We start from the raw sequence: 14,644 nt of genomic DNA, 5'->3' as shown, positions 1-14,644 counted from the left end.
CCTCCCCCCACACCCCTGTCATCTGCCTGGGGGACTTCAACGCTGTGTTGGATGCCTCTTTAGACAAGTGGAGGGCTCCTCGGGATCAGGGGGCGGGGGGCGGCTTGATTTCATCTAGATCTAAATTCGCAGATTTTCTAGATAGTATGCAGTGGGTAGACGCCGGGAGGATTCGGAATCCTACCCTCCGGCAATACTCCTGTTATTCGGGTACACATGGCTCCTTTTCCAGAATCGACCTGGCCCTGGTCTCGCCTGAGCTTCTGCCTGGCGTGACGGATGTCCGTTACGAGGCACGGGGGGTGTCCGATCATTCACCCCTGGTGCTGACATTGGATGGGGGCTGTCAGAGGGGACAGTCATATTGGCGGTTGCATTCGTCTTGGCTGGCCCAGCTGGGCGATTGCCCGGATTTAGCGCCCACATGGGAGGGATTTTTCGCGGATGACACGGGCATGGCCCCGGCCCCGGTCGTTTGGGATGCATTCTAAGCGTATTTGCGCGGTACATTGATTGGCAAAATTGCTGCCTGCAAGGTGGCCCGCAGGGCGACGGAAAGACAGCTTGAGACTGAGTGTAGGGACCTGGAGACACGATACCTGACTGAGGGTACCCCTGCGCTGAAGGCCCGCTGGCTGGTGGCTCAGGAGGCATGGCTGGCTCACCTTTCAGACAAAAATGCACGCTCCCTCTTGTTTAGGGCCACTAATATCTATATGCAGGCGGACAGACCAGGTAGTTTGCTGGCCCACTTAGTGCATTATGACCGACCCGGGAACACAATAACTCAGCTGCTTGGCCCCGACGACTCCACGGTAAATAACACCCCTGACATCGCACAAATGTTCCTCCGTTACTTTAGGGAGGTATATGATAGTCGACTGACATGCTCCATGGAGGACTTAGACTTGTACCTGACAAATATACCACTTTCTAAACTCTCCCCTGAGGCTAGGGACGCCTTGGACGCGCCTCTGACCCTGGAGGAGGTGATATCGGCGGTGGAAGTGTCCCCCAGTGGTAAATCCCCGGGTAGTGACGGTATTCCCACGGAACTATATAAACAATACATTGGGTTTTTTGGTCCCCAGCTGCTTGACACGTATGTTGATATGTTTGCCGCAAGCTGCCTCCCTCCCTCAATGTCCGAGGCGATTCTTATAATGCTTCCAAAACCTGGTCAGGACCCCAAACTATTGGAGTCCTACAGGCCAATCTCCCTTATTCCCACCGATGCCAAGATCCTGGTGAAAATTCTTGCGGTCCGGCTCAACCTAGTAATAGAATCTTTAATTCACCCGGATCAAACCGGCTTCATGCCTGGGAAATCCACATCCATCAATTTGCGCAGGCTGTACACTATTTTGCAGGCTCCTCATGACTTCCCCTCGGACGCGGCTGTGGTCTCATTGGACGCGGCCAAGGCATTTGACAGCGTTGAGTGGCCCTACCTGTGGGGAGTCATGGGGAACATGGGCTTTGGCCCAAACTTTATACAATGGATCAAACTGTTATACCAGAATCCACGCGCCAGGGTCCTGGTGAACGGCTACATTTCCTCCTCCTTCCCTTTGACACGGGGCACCAGACAGGGATGCCCCCTCTCTCCTGCCCTGTTTGCCATAGCCATAGAACCCCTGGCTTGTTTGATTAGGTCGCACCCGGACATTGGGGGTATAGATACAGGTTCCTGCACTGACAAAATAGCCCTTTATGCGGATGACCTGCTGTTATTCCTCCGAGACTACGCGGCAGATATGCCCAATGTGTTGCGGGTCATCGAGACCTTTGGTGGGTATTCGGGTCTCCGCATAAATTGGTCCAAATCATTTATTATGCCCATTATAGGCCCTATCCCCCAGGTTCCGAAAATATCCCTACCGCTGTGTTGGACAGTCCAGTTTAAGTACCTCGGGATCTTAGTTACTAACGACCCATCAGACTTTGTGCCCTTAAACCTCGACCCTCTTGTACAGACAGTAGTGCGCAAATCGAGAGCTTGGTGTAAGCTTCCATTGACAATGACGGGCAGGGTCGGCCTCATTAAAATGGTAGTTTTGCCTAAACTATTGTACGTTCTCTTGCAGTCCCCTGTATACATCTTTCCAGCCTTCTTCAGGAAATTAAATAGTGTCATGACGTCCTTGATATGGGCCAATAGAAGACCTAGAATAAAATTATCCACCCTTACCAGACAAAAAAGGGAAGGCGGCTTGGCCTTGCCCCACTTCCAATTGTATTGCTATGCTGCTCAGTTATCACATATTGGTATGTGGCTCCGAGGAGGGGAGGGGGCGGGACTAGGCTGGGCGTTCCTTAGGTGCTATTACCCGGATCTTTCCCCGGCACAGGTCCTGGTGGGGGGAAACCCTTCTAGATTCTCACCTCCTATTGTTTTTCAGGCTATAAAGATTTGGCTAGCATTGAAGGGCCTGCTTGGGTACGAGGGTATGGACCCGGATACCCCCCTATGGCACTCCACACTGCTTAGTGAACTGGGGTCTCTAGAGGGCGAGAAGGTGTGGGCCTCATATTCGATAGTTTCACTGTCCCAGTTATATAGCGATGATTCATTGAAATCATTTCAACAATTGAAGGAGGAGTTTGGACTCCCGAACTCTCACTTTTACAGATTCTTACAGCTCAGGCACGCCTTGCAGGCACAGTTCGGAGATTCTCCACCGGCGCTCATCCCCTTCCCCATAAAAATATTTCTACACTCACTGGGTCGAGTCAAGGTGATCTCCTTCACCTACTCGTACCTTCTTCAAACAGTACATGTAGACCCGCTCTCGAATCTTCGGGAGAGCTGGGAGTGTGATTTGGGTCCCATAGATGGGGAAGATTGGGAGGGCGCTCTGGGCAACCCGAGCCAGGTCACCAAATCGCTGCGGTTTCAGCAGATACAGCTTTTCATTCTGCATAGATCATACATGACACCGAGCAGGCTGGCCAGATTTAGGTCTGATAGCGCTGATGTTTGTCCCAAGTGCGGGGTTGCCGGAGGCACATTCTGGCACCTCACATGGGAATGCCCGTTGCTGCAGGTGTTCTGGGCTGGGGTCGGGTCGATTCTGGAACATACGGGGATACCGAGAGGTTTGTTGACGCCGAGATTTTGTATTTTGGGGGTGGGAGATCCCGACTATGGGTCCAGTTGGGAAAACATGTATGCCCGCAGTATGTGCGCTCTTGCAAAGGTGTGTATTGCGCGGACATGGATGGCCCCGCGTCCTCCCACGATACCTGCTTTCAAAGGATTGGTAAACGACACCCTATTAAAAGAACGATATGTATATATGAAATATAATGCCCTTACCAAATACGAGAAGATATGGTCTCCCTGGATCAATTCCACATACTCCTCCCTTGCCCTTCAGATTTAGAGGGCATAGGCCCTCGCTGCGTTGCGCTATGTGGGCCTTGGGGCGCTGGGCCGAACCTTCATCTCTCCTTTAACGTAGTTGTTTAATTATCTAGCTGCCACACCACGCCATACACACCTTGGCTTGACTAGGCTTGAGTTCGTTTTAAGGGGTTTTGTTTGGGTGTAGAGGGGTTGTAGGCTATATTAGGCCTACTAGACGGGGTAATTACAATAAAGGTTAGGGGAGAAAATATCTAAAAAACGTTAAGTATGTGAATTACGATCTGAGTACAGACTTCAGAAAAAATATGTATATGGTGGGGAAACTGCACGGGAAAAGCAATACGGGGAATGTTATTCGTATATGTATACTCTTGGAGACAAATGCGACTCAGAATATTGTGTAATACCACATGTGCTTCCCAGTGTGCACTGAAATGTCTATCTTTATTATGCTGTTGAATAAAAAATTACTCTATTAAAAAAAAAAAAACGAGGGCTGCTTGGTAGAGCAGCTCCGAGGCAGCCATTCGCAGCACCATCTCGCCAACCATGTCTTGTAAATTACTGCAGCTTTAAAAAACATCCGAGATCGGCTGTCACCCCGCACCTCCAGCAATCTCGGATGCCATTACATCTTGCCTTAAGGGTCCAGTCCAATTAAGAGTGAGTTAGCGCTGCAAAAGCTGCCCTTTATGGCAGCCCGAACTTGCAAAAAACTGCTCGGGCAGCGAGCACTTTTTGAGTGAAATCGGGCTGCAAGACGTTAAAATACCGCAGCAACGGCAACTCGCACTCTTCACATCTAATTGGCTTGATTCCATGAGCTTATATAGGCCGTGAAGTGTCTTCACCCAACAAATTGTGGAGATACTTTGCTGCCATCACTTGGGGGCAAAGCTCTGCATAAGCATTTGTTTCTAGCCAAGCTTAAACTTTCCAATTTGAAAAATCCTTGCACTGTCTTCCCAATTATGAAATGTTGGTGGTACCCACTTTAGACGGGAGGCATTTGATATGCCGGTTGTCGGGATCCCGGCGCTCAGCTTACAGGCGCCGGGTTCCCGACAGCCAGCATACCGACACAACACTCCTGGAGGGAGAATAAATAGCGTGGAGCGCATAGCGTGGCGCGCATAGAGCCCCACGGTGGCCACAGCAAGCCCGCAAGGGGCACTTTTGCGCTCACTCCGCTGCTGGCATGCCGGCGGTGAGGATCCCAGCGCTGGTATGCTGGGCACTGGGTTCCCGAGCACCGGCATAACGTAGTAGACCCCTTCAGACCATCAATTATTAATTTTATTTTCTATCCAGTAGCTAAAATTTCATTTGCTTTACTACGGTTTTTCTGCTTTTTGTTTGTCATGATCAGAACACGATACACATGAACTAAAAGGAAATGAAGAATGATAACAAAAAGGAGATCAGAATCCTTAAACACGGTGCAACACAAAAAATCAATTCAAGGACCTTGGGGATATGCACAAAAAAAAAAAATGCACAAAACAGACTGTAATGGCGGCTATAATAAATACATCAGTCTATAAATGCCCTATTATGTGTCCACATAAGATTCCTCACCCACCAGTGTTATGCCATGTGAAAGGGAGCATCGCAACATGTATCCAGTCTGTCTGAACTCTATGCCAACAATGTCCTCGTCCGTGACTTCAAACTCCAGAGATTTATTCTTCCAGCACCAGTCTTCCTGGATGATGCTCGCTTGGGAATAAAGAACAGAGAGTATAGTATGACAATAGGTATTAGGACACAAAGGGGGATATTCAATTGTTTGAAAATGGAATGGAATTGCTGGTTATTATGGTGCTCATTCAGTGATTTGTGACAAATAATTGTCCATCAGAGTGTCTGAGCACTTCACTTAGAGGGACAGAGAAACATGAAAAAACAAAATGAAGATGAATAAGGCAAATCACAAATACACACTCCAGATATACAGAGGGCAGGGTTTGACAGTTCTAACAGTAATCACAGTGTGCATGTAAGATAAGGGAGGAAACTGTACAAGATTTCCTGTACACTTGCATTGAGCACCTATCACAGCACCGCTTGCTCCAGGAAGGCTAATCTAAAAGGCAAGTTATCTCACAAAGGGCACCCTCGGCAGTACATTTAGGAAGGGTAACCATAAAAGCCTCATTAGAACATTATGATCATATTTTTTTATTTTATTATGATCAAGTGCTGTATGAACAACGTCATCATTTTTACATACACTGAATAGAAGTGTAAAGCTGCTTATACTATATAGCTGATGAGACCAATAATTAAGTCATGCTCTGATAGCAACATCTAGAGGTTGTGCTATACTGTATTTTTTTTACGTTTAGCAGTATTTATATTGGTTATAGGAGAGAGCCTGGCTATGAGAGAACAACAGGTCCTACGGTAAAAATAGACATGAAACAAAGCAGACAGAAAGAAAACATTCCTAGAAGCCTAAGGCAGCTCCGGTCTATAACTCACTATTTGGTAGCAGCTGCAATAAGATGATGTTTATCTGAAGCAAGTCTTCTAGTGTGCATATAAAGTATCTTACCTTTATACCTGCCAGGTAAAATGTCCTCATAAGTGAAAGTCACACCTTCTGTCTTGCTGGAAACCTGCAGGGTGCGCTTATCTCTCTGCCGGCTCATGGACTGCAATGTTACAGTCAGGTCCCCGCAGGCATCTGAATCACCAGAAAGGAGCATTGGACAACTGATGCAGACGATGCACTTTGCTAATAATATATTTAATAAAAACTACTAGTAAAATAATAGATGATGATGCTGGCTATATAATCACGCATCCAAGCATATACACAGAGGTCATGTTGCCGCATAGATGCTTACAACTACGCAGACAGCAAATATCCAAATTATGGGTGTAATTACGACCAACTTACGTTCAATTCTGAATTGGCACCTATATGCTTTTGTGCCTTAATCAATGCCTAACGACAGGGTAAAGTTGCATTTTTTGTAGAGCATGGTACAAACTGTTATATAGAGCTATAAATACAGAGCTATAGATATAGGTGTGTATGTTACATACATTTTTTATACCCATGCATTCCCTATACTGTAATATGATTGGGCTCTCTACCAGCACTTTATGCAACAGCCACTATGACTAGGTGGGATTTCGGTTAGCCAGCAGGGGTAGTAATAAAGTCTTTGGAACAGATACTAATGGATTGCTTTATGGAGGTAAAACAAAAACAGAATGCAAAGACACCAATAGAAAATGTACCAGCAACTGATTACCAGGGAATGTCGACTTGGCTTCTCTCAGTACCACCGATTTACAGAACATAAAAAAAGGAATTTAATACCTACCAGTAATTCCTTTTCTCGTAGTCCGTAGTGGATACTGGGGAATAGTATATTACCATGGGGTATAGATCGGGTACAATGGAGCCTGGCACTTTAAGAAATCAATAGTGTGTGCTGGCTCCTCCCCTCTATGCCCCTCCTAGCAGACTCAGTCTAGGAAACTGTCCCCGAGGAGACGGACATACTTTGAGAGAAGAATATAACACATAAAGCGGTGAGGTAACGAACCAACACACAAACAATAAGGCAGCAGAGCTAACCAGAACAGAGGAAAGCAACGCTAACAATATAAGGATAGCAACACTAACCAAACATGGAACAGGGAAGCAACAGCAAACCCATCCAATAACACAACCTGGTAAGCATGAAAACGATGCACAGAGGCGAGCGCCCAGTATCCACTATGGACTACGAGAAAAGGAATTACCGGTAGGTATTAAATTCCTATTTTCTCTAACGTCCTAGTGGATACTGGGGAATAGGATATTACCATGAGGACGTCCCAAAGCTCCCAGAACGGGTGGGAGAGTGCCGAGAGTGCCGAGACCCCTGCAAGACCACCAGACCAAACTGAAGGTAAATTTTGGCCAAGGTGTCAAACCTGTAGAACCTAACAAAGGTGTTCACACCAGACCAAGTTGCTGCATGGGGGAGGCGGTCGTTAGGTCGACAAGCATTGGGTCGACATGCATTAGGCCGACACGTACTAGGTTGACATGAATTTTTCACAAAAATGTTTTCAATTTTTTCACCTTTTTCATACTTAACGATCCACGTGGACTACAATTGGGAACGGTAACCTGCCCGAAGCATGGCGAGCAAAGCGAGCGATGCCAGGGGGCGCGGTGCACTAATTGGGGTTCCCATTCACTTTACGAAGAAAACTACACCAAAAACAGTCAAAAAACTAATGTCGACCTTGTACATGTCGGCCTAATGATCATGTCGACCTTCAGTGGTCGACCAAATGCACTACACTCGCTGTACGGCACAACTGTAAAGCCGAGACGCCCCGGGCAGCCACCCAGGAAGAACCCGCCGACCTTGTGGAGTGGGCCTGAACCGAACTAGTCAGCGTCAGAGCAGCCGAAGTATAGGCTTGTTGAATAGTCAATTTGAGCCAACGAGCAATGGACTGCTTGGAGGCAGGACAACCAATTTTCGTAGCATCATAAAGGACGAAAAGAGAGTCAGACTTCCTGCGACGAGCAGTCCTTTTTACGTAAATCCTCAAAGCCCTCACAACAACCAGGGACTTTGGAGCAACTGAAGTGTCGAATAAGACTGGAACCACGATTGGTGGATTTACATGAAAAGCAGATACCACTTTTGGCAAAAACTGTGGGCGAGTTCAGAGCTCCGCCCTATCTTCATGAAACACCAAGTATGGGCTCTTACAGGACAAGGCCCCCAATTCTGACACTTGCCGAGTCGAAGCAAAGGCCAGCAACATAACTGTCTTCCACGTCAGGTATTTTAAGTCAACTTTATGTAAGGGTTCAAACCAATCCGACTGAAAAAAGGTCAACACCACATTGAGGTCCCACGGAGCAGTGGGAGGAACTAAGGGTGGCTGAATGTGCAACACCCCATTAAGAAAGGTCTGCATTTCAGGAAGTACCGCCAGTTGTTTCTGGAAGAAGATAGACAGAGACAAAATCTGAACATTGATGGAGCATAATCGTAGGCCCTTATCCACTCTTGCTTGCAGGAACAGTAGAAACCGGCCCAGACGAAATTCCACAGGAGAACATTTTCGACCCTCACACCAAGAAACTTGTTTCTTCCACATACGGTTGTAATGTTTGGAGGTACCCACCTTACGGGCATGAAACCACCTTAGATGGAAGACCCTTCCTGGTTAAAATTTCCCTCTCAATTTACAGGCCGTCAAACGTAGCCTGGAAAGTCGAACGGTCCTTGTTGAAGAATGTCCTTGAGAAGCGGCAGGGGCCAAGATTCCTCCAACGACAGGGACAGGAGGTCCGCATACCAGGCCCGTCGAGGCCAATCCGGGGCAATGAGAATTTCCTGAACCCTTCTCTTTTTGAGTCTTTTTAGAACTCTTGGGATTAGAGGAATTGGAGGAAACAGGTAAACGAACTGGAAATTCTATGGCGCAGTCAGAGCGTCTACCACAACCGCCTGTGGGTCCCTCAGTAACGACGGAGCTTCTTGTTGAGACGAGAAGCCATCAGGTCTATCTGTGGGCAACCCCAAATTGTTGAAACACCTGAGGGTGGAGGCCCCATTCCCCCGGATGGAGGTCATGCCTGCTTAGGAAGTCTGCTTCCCAGTTGTCCACTCCTGGAATGTAAATGGCTGAGATGGCCCATGCGTTGGCTTTCGCACAGAAGAGTATTCAAGACACTTTTCGCATTATGGCCCTGCTTCTTGTTCCTCCCTGTCGGTTGATATACGCTACTGCCGTGGCATTGTCAGACTGCACCTGGATGGCCTGATTCCGAAGGAGGGATGAGGCCTGTAGTAGAGCACTGTAAATTGCCATGAGTTCCAGGAAGTTGATTGGAAGAGCAGATTCCTGGAAGGCCCACGTCCCCTGGAACTGCGCTCCTTGAGTCACAGCCCCCCAACCCCGGAGGCTGGCATCTGTTGTCAACAGCGTCCATGACTGGGTGTTGAAACGCCGACCCTCCACTAGATGGGGGACTTGTAGCAACCATAGCAGGGATACCCATGCTTTCGGTGACAGGGTTATATGCTGATGCATGTGCAAGTGAGATCCCGACCATGTGTCCAACAAATCCAGTTGAAACGGTCGCGCATGGAACCTGCCATACTGTATCGCCTCGTAGGAGACCACCATCTTGCCCAGCAAGCAGATGCAAAGATGAATCAAGACCACCCGAGGTTTCAGTACCGACTGGACCATAGACTGAATAGTCAAGGCCTTGTCCACAGGAACTTTTGAGACACCATATCCAGGATCATCCCCAGGAACTGAATTCTCTGAGACGGTTCTAAGTGAGATTTCTGGAAATTGAGTATCCATCCGCGACCCATAAGCAAACGAGTAGTCAAGTCGATACTGTGCAGTAGCTGTTTCCTGGACACAGCCTTTATCAGGAGATCGTCCAGGTACAGAATTATTTGGACACCCCTCATGTGCAGTTGTAGTATAATTTTTGCCATTACCTTTGTGAATACCCTTGGGGCTGTGGAGAGACCAAAGGGTAAGGCCTGAAACTGGAAATGTTGGTCCAGAATCGCGAACCTGAGGAACGCTTGGTGAGGGGGCCAAATTGGGATATGTAGGTATGCGTCCTTTCTATCCAGGGACACCAGAAACTCCCCCTCCTCCAGATTTGTTATCACTGCTCTTAGAGATTCCATCTTGAATTTGAACACCCGAAGATACGGGTTCAGGGATTTGAGGTTCAAGATCAGTCGTACAGAGCCGTCCGGCTTCGGAACCACAAAAAGAGACTTGAGTAAAACCCCTGTGTGCAGCTGAGGCGGCACTGGAACAGTAACTCCTGTAGAAAGCAGTTTTTGCACTGCCTGCTGTAAGGAAACTCTTGCTTCCTGTGAAGCTGGTAAGCCTGACCTGAAGAATCTGAGAGGAAGGAGTTCCTGGAATCCTTGGGATATGAGGTCCCTCACCCAAGGATCCTGGCAGGACTCTGCCCGTATGTGGGGTGAGCACCTACCTGAAAGTGGCCTTGCTGCTGGGGTCAACCGTCATGCGGAGGGCTTCGTGGAAGAGGATCCTGAGGCCTGGTCCCCAGGTGCAGCAGCTGCTGGTTTACGGGACTTACCGCAAGATCATCTAGCAGCATTAGAGGCACCTCTGGCCCTGCGTCTGAATCTGGCCACCCGAAAGGACTGCAGGGAGGGTCCAGGATAGGGACGCCTGGCAGGTGGCGGGGCAGACGGCAGATATGTAATTTACCTGCAGTTGCCTGAGATATCCACATGTTCAGTTCTTCACCTGTAACTGACGTAGCCACAGGGCTCTACAAGACGATACTGACATAGCAGTGGTAAGGCCATTAATGATACTAAGTTCCTTATCAGCACCACTCTTAAAGTTTGCAGCATCTCAGATGTGTTGTAGTAATGTAACTATCTCTTCTTGAGGTAGTGTAAGCAACCCTTTCAGAATACCATCAGACCATTTTACCATGGCTCTAGAAATCCAGACACATACTATGGTAGGGCGTTGGACTACACCTGCTGCAGTACAAATTGATTTAATAGTGGTTTCAATTTTGCGATCAGCTGGGTCTTTAAGGGAAAGAGCCCCAGGAACAGGTAAAACAATTTTACATGACAGCCTGTACACAGGCGTAGCCACTGCCGGTGGGGTTTACCAGACTTTCCTATCCTCTGTTAGTGTTCACTCTAGGGGACGGGCAGGGCAGGGCGCGGGTCCGTGAGGGGCACAAAAGGGGGCATGGCCAGGCAAATAGGGGGCGTGGCCACTTGCACGTAATGCAAGTGGGCGGTTCAGTCCACAGACGGGGGCGTGGGCGGCCGGCGCCGTCACTGTTGGGGGCGTGCCCAGCACCTACGGCTTTCCCCAAGCTCTCTGACAGCGTGAATGGACGCCGCGCGCATGCACGCGGCATCTTTACACACTGAGAGGGCAGAAAGCGGGCGGCTGTTTTAGCAGGGTGCCGCAGAAAGAGCAGGATGGGTTTTGCCCTTTAAAAAAAAAACGGGCAGGGCGCGGCGCCCTGCTAAAACATCCTAGAGTGAACACTATCTGTAGGGAAAGGGAAAGAATTTATCACCTGTTTAGGGGTAATACATTTTTTGTCAGGATTTACCCATGCTGCCATAGCCAGGGAATCTAATTCTTTAGAAACCGGGAAGGTAGCAGAGGACTTTGGTTTCACATTAAAATACAATTCCTCTGCCTGTTCTTCCTCCTTATCAGGGATATTGAGCACCTCTCTAATGGCATAAATGAGGGCCTCAACTCCTGGGGCCATGGAATTATCCTCGTCCACCTCAGCCTCTCCTTCATCAAACTGGTAGTTCAGAATCAGAGTCAGATTGTAACAAGTGAGGGAAAGTGCGTTTATGAGAGACCAGCAGGGGGAACTGAAGAGCCTGTCTGTGGTCTGCAGCAGCTACCATAAACGTTTCCATAGTTTGTTTCAGGGTCTGGCTTTCTTGCTTATCCGTAGCTAACTCTGAATTAATACTGGAAACCATAGTTTTAAATGATTCCATCCACTCAGGTTCCTGCACATTACTACCTTGTGAAGGAATGGAGCACTGGGTACACATGAGGGACCCTTATGAGGAAGGTGTAAACCTAGCCTTGCATAAAGTACACACAGACTTATATGCAGACATGCTGAGCAGAAAAAACACACTTAGTATAATAACACAGTGTAGTATTAGTGAGCTATGCACACTTATCCCAGATTACCCTGAATGGAGTGACATAGAGAGGAATGGAACCAGCACACTACACCACAGACTGAGCAGCACTCCACTGGGTGTCTTCTATGTGTAATTTTTCCCACAGCGGTATAACCGCAGATTTTGCGCTCCCCCTTCACTATAACCCCCTGGTACCAGTTACCATGGTGATTCAGTGGGTCCGGTGGAGGAGCAGTCTCCACATGCAGCCTGTTATCAGCAGCAGGAAATGGCGCCGTTTAGCCTCTGGTCCCGCTCTCCGGGAAGCCCCGCCCCCATAATGGCATGCAGCCCCTGTAAGTTCTTCATACTGGCTTACTCCATTGAAAGGGTAAAACAAGAGCCTGCAGCCCCCGTCTACCATGTTGCCAGTCTGGGTTCCCAGTGGGCACCACGGCCCGTAGCCGGATGATCACCGTCCCTTCATGCCGCCATTTTGCACCAGGGAGCCGCTAACTGGGTCACTGGTGTAACACTCACCGCACCGTGTCTGTCTTCGACATCTGTTAAGGGGTGGCGGCATGCTGTCGGCGTGGGATCACCCTCTGGGAGTGTGAGAAACATCACCTCAGGAGCTAAGTGTTTTAACAGCTGGGATTATGAACCATTAACTCTTAGGAAGTTGGTTCGGTCCCCCCCCCCCCCTTAAGTCTCACGACGCAGGTAGACTGGTTGCCAACTAGTGCTGCCTGAAAATAAACTAACACAAATTTCTGAAGAAAACTCTCTGGAGAGCAACAGAATGCACCCGGCTCCTTGGGCACATTTTCTAAACTGAATCTACTAGGAAGGGCATAGAAGGGAGGAGCCAGCACACGCTATTCATTTCTTAAAGTGCCAGGCTCCAGTGGACCCGATCTATACCCCATGGTAATACACTATTCCCCAGTATCCACTAGGACGTTAGAGAAATAAACTTTATAAGATTTTGTGTCACAAAAAATGAACATACCTAGGCAGGACACTTTGCCAGAAACAGATGCAGTGAACTGTAGAAAGGACACATCCATAACAGGTTTGTCTGTTACAGTCACTGGGTACACAGCCGGTTTTAATGCAAGGCCAGCTTTCACCTCAGCTTCTGGTATGAAAACCTGCAATAAGGGATAATTAGATGTTAGGTACGTGTTCCTACAGGACTGGATGAGAGCCTACATAAATCTAAAGCTAACCACTACGCCAACCATATCTTGAGTAGTCTGCAGTAACATACCCTTAACACGAATTCAGCAAACTGAAATGCTCTCAATATTTGGAATATACAGTAAAGTAAGGGGTAAGCAACTGGAAAAATAAAAAGAATGGAAAGATTGCTCCCTTTGTAATTTATATAATGGTGTTAGCACCTGTATGTTGTAGGATCCTCTTCTAGCTTGGAAGCAGAAGGCTCCTTGAGCATCGGACTCTGTTGTCAGGACAGCTGTCCGTTCCCTGTCTTGTGGTGTTAGAGTAACTTTATATCTGCTCATCGCTTTTATACTGTCAGGAAAATGTGTGATGGAAATTTCTCCACACAAACTAAATCTGCAAAGACAACATGTTATTATTATATATAATAAAGACTGTATAAGAAATAATAATACAGAACAGAAATTCTCAGATCCTCTCACCTTGCTGCTACGATGTCTGCAAGCTGTGGAGTGTTTGGCGCGATCTTCACAGTGAGTGTATCAAAGTATATATGTTCTTTCTGAGCATCAATACTGTATGTACCCGCGGTCATGTTTTCCAAACGGAATGACCCATCGGTATTTGTTATAACTATATAAAATAGGGAGAAGGGTTCACAAACAGTCTATATTTTATTAAATTAACTTAACTTAAATTTAATTTAGAGGTGCACTTGAGAACACAATCTTCCAGAATCAGTTAAACAGCACTGTGTACCAATGGAGACCCTGCTCCTTCCTCTAACAGTCCGTTCTATTCATTCCCCTCCTCAAATCAGCTATCTATCACAGGCCCTTACTTCCACAACTGGTCAGAGCCCCTACAGTCCCAGATCAGCACACTGGTCTCCTGACAGAATGGTGCTGGGAGCATTTTGCTAAACCCAAGGCTGCACTATACCCGGGATACAGTCGTTAGGTCGACAGTCATTATGTCGACCACTGAAGGTCGACATGGTCAATAGGTCACCATGGTCATTAGGTCGACAGGTCAAAATTGTCATTAGGTCGACATGTACTAGGTCCACAGGTCAAAAGGTCAACATGAGTTTTTCACATTTTTCTTCTTCATTTTTTGGATTTTTCATACTTAACGATCCACGTGGTTTACGATTGGAACGGTAACCAGTGCCGAGCGAAGCAAGACACCTTACCCGAAGCATGGCGAACCGTGCGGGGGGACACGGTGCACTAATTGGGGTTTCCAATCACTTTACGAAGAAAACGACGCCAAAAGCAATAAAAAAAACCATGTCGACCTTTTGACCCGTCAACCTAGTACATGTCGAGCTAATGACCATGTCGACCTATTGACCCTGTCGACCTAATGCATGTCGACCTTCCATAGTCGACCTAATGACTGTCGAACTAAG

At 47.7% G+C, this 14,644-nt stretch overlaps 1 protein-coding gene across 1 annotated transcript in view; it reads right to left on the bottom strand.

Annotated features, from left to right (window-relative positions):
• The window catches only part of LOC134945224 (BOS complex subunit NOMO3-like), a 180,871-nt gene that overhangs the window by 80,466 nt on the left and 85,761 nt on the right, over positions 1–14,644 (bottom strand). The window contains exons 11-15 of the mRNA XM_063934381.1: positions 13,713–13,863; positions 13,449–13,626; positions 13,055–13,196; positions 5,928–6,059; positions 4,953–5,089 (exon numbers count right to left, since the gene is read on the bottom strand). Of these exons, the coding sequence (XP_063790451.1) occupies positions 4,953–5,089; positions 5,928–6,059; positions 13,055–13,196; positions 13,449–13,626; positions 13,713–13,863 (740 nt within the window). The remainder of the gene's footprint in view (positions 1–4,952; positions 5,090–5,927; positions 6,060–13,054; positions 13,197–13,448; positions 13,627–13,712; positions 13,864–14,644) is intronic.

Source organism: Pseudophryne corroboree, chromosome 7 (assembly GCF_028390025.1).
Source record: "Pseudophryne corroboree isolate aPseCor3 chromosome 7, aPseCor3.hap2, whole genome shotgun sequence".
NCBI lineage: Eukaryota > Metazoa > Chordata > Amphibia > Anura > Myobatrachidae > Pseudophryne > Pseudophryne corroboree.
The sequence above is the reverse complement of the archived record's forward strand: the minus strand, read 5'-3'. Positions and strand labels throughout refer to the sequence as shown.